The 5,264-nt window shown below is 48.0% G+C and overlaps 1 protein-coding gene across 1 annotated transcript; it reads left to right on the forward strand.

The window, feature by feature from the left end:
- The first annotated feature begins 506 nt into the window (after positions 1 to 506).
- LOC120674426 (ribosome biogenesis regulatory protein homolog) lies at positions 507 to 3,875 on the forward strand. Its single transcript, XM_039955610.1, has 8 exons — positions 507 to 694; positions 1,411 to 1,561; positions 1,874 to 1,925; positions 2,020 to 2,148; positions 2,718 to 2,835; positions 2,968 to 3,154; positions 3,240 to 3,353; positions 3,466 to 3,875. The coding sequence occupies exons 1-8, from the start codon at positions 588 to 590 to the stop codon at positions 3,589 to 3,591; spliced, it is 984 nt and encodes a 327-aa protein (XP_039811544.1). The 5' UTR covers positions 507 to 587; the 3' UTR covers positions 3,592 to 3,875.
- The last annotated feature ends 1,389 nt before the right edge of the window (positions 3,876 to 5,264 follow it).

The raw sequence follows: 5,264 nt of genomic DNA on the forward strand, positions 1-5,264 counted from the left end.
AATTGGAGCCGGTGAAGTGGTTCTTGCGGCGGCCGGGCAGTGCGTGGTGCAGCGCGTGGTGGGCGGCGGCCGGCAAACGGCGGTGGGGTGGTGGCGGCAGAGAACAGGATTGGGGTGGAAGGAGCAGGAGCTACTCCGCGGGTATTTGCGGGTCTTGCGGGCTTCTGCTTTTTGTCCACGGGCTTCGGTAGGTAAGCTAACATTCGGCCACCAAAACTTTGCAGCTGGGCCGCATAGGCCACCACAACTGTTTTAGCGGGGCGGGTAAGCGGGTTCGTTTAAGAACCCGCCCCGCCTGCAATCTGAGGTAAAATGGACACTTTCTCTTCCCCTGATAGTTCAAATCGAGTCTGACTAACAGTCAACTTGACGGAGTTGGATGACAATAGTAGTGAAGTCTAGAGAAAATTAGGCTAGTGGTTGGATAGGAGCTCATTTTTTTAGTGATATATTTAGAATTGAGAATTTTTATAATGGCTTTAGAGGAATAGCCTCGTAGATATCTTTCCTGCCACCCCCATGTAAAACCCTAGCTGCTCGCTACTTCGCTTCGTTCCCCCAACCGCCAGCCACGCAACGGCGCAGCCATGGCGGACGGAGCCGCCCCTACGCCCGCCGCCGCCTCCAGCTTCGAGGTGGACCTCGGCAACCTCATGGCATACGACCCGTCGCACCACGCCGCCGCCACCTCCAGGTTCACCCCTGACTCGTTCTTCCACCTCCCGCCGCCTCCAGGTTCACCCCTGTCGCGTTCTTCCTACTTGATCTTCTTCTACCTCACGTTCTTCCACCTCTGAGCTCCCTGTTACCCCGCCGCCGCCCGTCTCCACCACCGCCGACCGCCGGCAGCCTGCGGCGACTCGTCGCCGTGCCGCTCCTCCCACCTCCCGCCCTCGCCTCATCCCCCGCCCTTCCGAACCACCGCTCTCCGCCGCCCCCGCCCCCGCCGCCGGCACCGCGCAGGATCCCACCGGAGATCCTCCACCGCCCGGCCGGCGGCGCCATCGACGCCCGGCCTCCGCCTCCCACAACCTGCCTCCACCGCCGGGCCTACCGCCGCCGGCGACCTAGCCTCGAAGGCTGCTCGGGCATGAAACCCACTGCCCACCTCGAAACCCAGATCTCTAACCCTAACCCCCTCCCACCCCGCCGCCGCCGGCTTCGACCTCCGCCCGCGGCCGCCGGCGACCTCACCGCCGCGCTGCTCCGCCCGCCTCCCGCCGCAGCCCCCTCCACCCGGCCCTCCTGTTCCACTCCGACGGCAACGCTCTGGAGGATAATTCGTTTGCTCGCTGCGATTGGTAGCAGCGAATGTTCGCTATCCAATAATTTTGAGTTGCATGCCGTGCTTACCTTTACTGCTAAGTTGTAAACGTCCTGACGAAATTTGGGGTTGGCGGCTGGACGCAGGGAGGAGCTGAGGCAGGTGTGCCTGCAGAAGGCGACGGAGCTGGCGCAGGCGGTGGCCAACTCCCTTTTCGCGCTGCCGCCCAGCGAGGACCGTGACGGCCCCATCGTCCACCTCCCGCCGCCAACCATCCGACTTCCGCGCGAAAAGCATGTGAGAATCTCTTGCTTCATCAATTCTTGTGATCTAATCTGTGTGGCTGTGAACCATCCGCTGATGATGATTTGCTGTAGAATTAGTCACATTGTCTCTGCTTGTAACTTTCTAAATCTCGTCCCTAAATTATAATCTTTTACTGTGAAACATGCACTAGTTGATTCAACTCTTACTGATTCGAAGAAATGTTTGCCATGAATGCGAGCGAAACCATTTTCAGTCGCCCAGTTCTTTGGCTTGATGTATGCCTTAAAGATTGTACTGTCAGGTGTTTTACATGTTTAATAACCCTGTTTCTGTTCTCACCAGCTACCCAAGCCAAAGCCACCGACCAAGTGGGAGCTCTTTGCAAAGGCGAAAGGTGATACCATTGCCTGTGTTATATTTTCATGACTCTGCTGTGCAAATTTAAATTTACTTACTCTTTTATCCTTGACTGGGTCACCATGATGCAGGGATTACTAAGCGCAAGAAGAACAAGCGTGAATGGGACGAGCAAACTCAATCCTGGAAACGGACTTACGGCTATGACCGTGTTAACGATGACAAAGATGTTCCGATCATTGATGCCAAAGCCACTGATGGTTAGTAATTTGTCTTCATGAACTTTTACCAACAATCCTGTTGACTGTTATGCAACAAGAGTAGAAGACTGTTGTGTCTCCCCAATCCAGTAGCATATTGCGGTTGTCATGGCCATCTGCTTGTGTTCGCTGATTTTTTCCAGCTTTTTATGCAATGCTTTACCCTCGATAAGCAGTCATTTTATAGTTTAAGATCCGAATCTGAAATATTTACTCGATATCAATGATTCTCATCTACTTCCTCTGTTCTTATGTACAGTACATATTAGCTTTGTCCTAAGTCAAATCTGGCAAACTTTGACCAAATTTACAGAAATAGATAATAACCTTTACAATACCAAATTTGTTGCATTGAATCCACCATGAAATATATGTTGATAGTGCATATATGTGATAAGTATAGTTGTTGCTATATTTTTCTATAGATTTGGTCAAAGTTGGTCAAGTTTGACTTGGGACAAACCTAATACGACATGTAAATAAATACGGAGGGAGTAGAAGAGAATGTGTCCTAAACCTGGTTTGGCAATCTGATATACCCTTTAAATCGACAATTTCCTTTGTTACAGAGCCTGGTGTTGATCCTTTTGCACAAAGAAGACAAGAGAAGAAGAAGCGGGTAGAAATGCAAGAAAAAAACAGACTGGAGAACCTAAAGAAAGCTGCAAAAGTTGGCGCTTTGCCAAGGTTGTAATCCTTCACTAGTTACTACTTCTGCCCCCCTCTCTCCAATGAATTTTGTTCTTTGTATCAGTAAGGAACTTTGTGAAATTATCCAGTATAACAATCTAACAGCTCTTCTATACCTCTTGATTGCAGTCATATACAGCTTGCTGCAAAGGCCTTGCCGATCACGGGAACTAAAGCTGATCTTCTGAAAAAATCTAGAAAAGAGGACCTTGAGAATGTTGCTGGCATGGCTTCATCAGCAACAGCAAGTGGTGGGAAGTTTGATGCGAAGTTGCCTGGCGAGAAACCTCCAAAGCATCATGGCAAACATAGAAAGGTTTTTATATCTGAGTGGCTTTGATTTGTCAGGCTGCCTTAACATGCTGATTTTGTGCACAAGCTGAATCATGTCGTTTCTGCAGTTCCTCCCAGTTGCTGAAGGGAAGGGAATGGGCAACCTGGAGAAACAGCAGAACGATAAGATCCTGAACTCTCTACTTGCCAGAAACTCTGACGAGCAGCTTGATGTTGGCAAGGCAAGTTCCTGGATTCCATGGTGTATATTAAATTTTTTCCCCAGCATTATTGGTACTGCTCCTTGTTTTGTTTGAGTGAGCTAACAGCATCTGTGAACAATTTTGTAAGCAGGCAATCACAATGTACAAGGTGAAGAAGGAAAAGCAAAGAAGGAAAGACAAAGAGACGTTCTCAAAATCTGATAAGCTTAAGCCTCAGAAAAAATCCCTCAAGAAATCATCGAAGAAAAAGGCTTAGTCTCACATCTTCCTTGTGACGAGCTTTAGGGAGGTGACCACAGTTTTGAAGGCTCAAGGAGACCTGTTGCATCTTGCTATTGTATTTGTGATTTGTCCGGTTGGAATCTATGGTAGAAATATTATTGTTCCTTTTACTGGTTGTAACACAAAGACCTGAATGATATAACATATGCTGCCCTGATATGCACACATTATATTTTTGAAATTTTGTTTGGATGTGGTTTACAAGTCATCTCTATCGCTTGAGTAATAATAAGTGCATTGTGCATGGTTGGGACGATAGGATGAAGAGTTGTTTATTACTAATAATACTGCATACAGATTGTGTTGTGTTCCTGTCCGGTGTAGCTTGTGTGACTTGCTGCGTTGCAGTGCCGTTTGTAAGATGAGACTCCAGTAATTTCACATGGTTGCTCGTTCAGCTGTTTGTGCTGTCCAGTATTGAATGTTGATGTGATGCTACTATCATCTGGATAATCTTGCTCAGGGCATATTTAGTTCTCAAAATTTTTCAAGATTCTGTCACATTGAATTTTTAGACACATGCATTGGAATATTAAATGCAGCTGAAAAAATAACTAATTGTACAGTTTAGCTGTAAATGATGAGATAATCTTTTGAGCCTAATTAATTCATGATTGGACATTAATTACTAAATAAAAGCAAAAGTGCTACAGTATCCGATTCCAAAAAATTTTACGAACTAAACACACCCTCACTCATAAAGTGTCTTTTGTTAATATTCTAGCATTCACTCATGTCATCTGGAGCAGAAGACCTGCTCATCTTCTATTTTTATATAATCTCCAGGTTGACAGGGCAAAGATCATGTGTGGTGTGGTGGTTATGTAATAATGCGAAGAACTACTAGTTAGTGCTGGACTTGGGCCATCTTCGAGTTGCTAACGCGAGGGGTGATGGAATCTGAATATGGTCTGCTCCAATGCTCTGTCCCAGTCCCAGATAATGGTTGCAGAGGTCTCCCAAATTCTCGAGGAGTTGTTCAAGTCTTGGACATCAGTGGGAGCTAGCAGTGGATTTTTTAAAACTTTTTTTAATAAAATTTTATTTTTAACCTGCTATGAATTTTATTTACATGGTATAACCCGTTTGGTCGCGCCAGCTGTAGTGGCGCGACAAGTAGCCTCTATCGCGCCACTGCGGATGGCACGACAGGGCTGCCACGCTGGCGGCGGTGGGCGGCGGCGCGCCAGCGGGGCGTGGTGACGTGTACGCCTGTCGCGCCAGCCCACCTGGCGCGACAGGCGCTACGTCCTGGGCCCGCGCCGGCCCTCTCCTCCCCCACCCTCCCTTTCTCCTTCCTCCAAACCGAGCCTGGCGGCTTGTTCCTGCCGCCGCCGGCGACCCCCCCTCCCCCCACCTCCTAGATCCGTCGTTTTAGGGGGGGAGTGGGTGGAAACATTCCGGCCCCTCCCCCGAAGGTATTGCCCTCATTCTCCCTTCGATTTTTCTTGTGTATTGCTAGATTTTAGTGGTTTTTTTAATTAGGGTTAGCTTTTTGATTTGAAGATATATGTTGTATATGAAAGTATACTCATAAATGGATGTTTAGGTGATACTCAGTTGCTTCTCTGCTCCCGAATTTAACAAGAGAAATGATTTGCATGTCTCAAATATTACATTTGTTAGGGCTAGGTAGTGGCAATGAGA

This window comes from Panicum virgatum, chromosome 5N (assembly GCF_016808335.1).
Source record: "Panicum virgatum strain AP13 chromosome 5N, P.virgatum_v5, whole genome shotgun sequence".
Classification (NCBI taxonomy): domain Eukaryota; kingdom Viridiplantae; phylum Streptophyta; class Magnoliopsida; order Poales; family Poaceae; genus Panicum; species Panicum virgatum.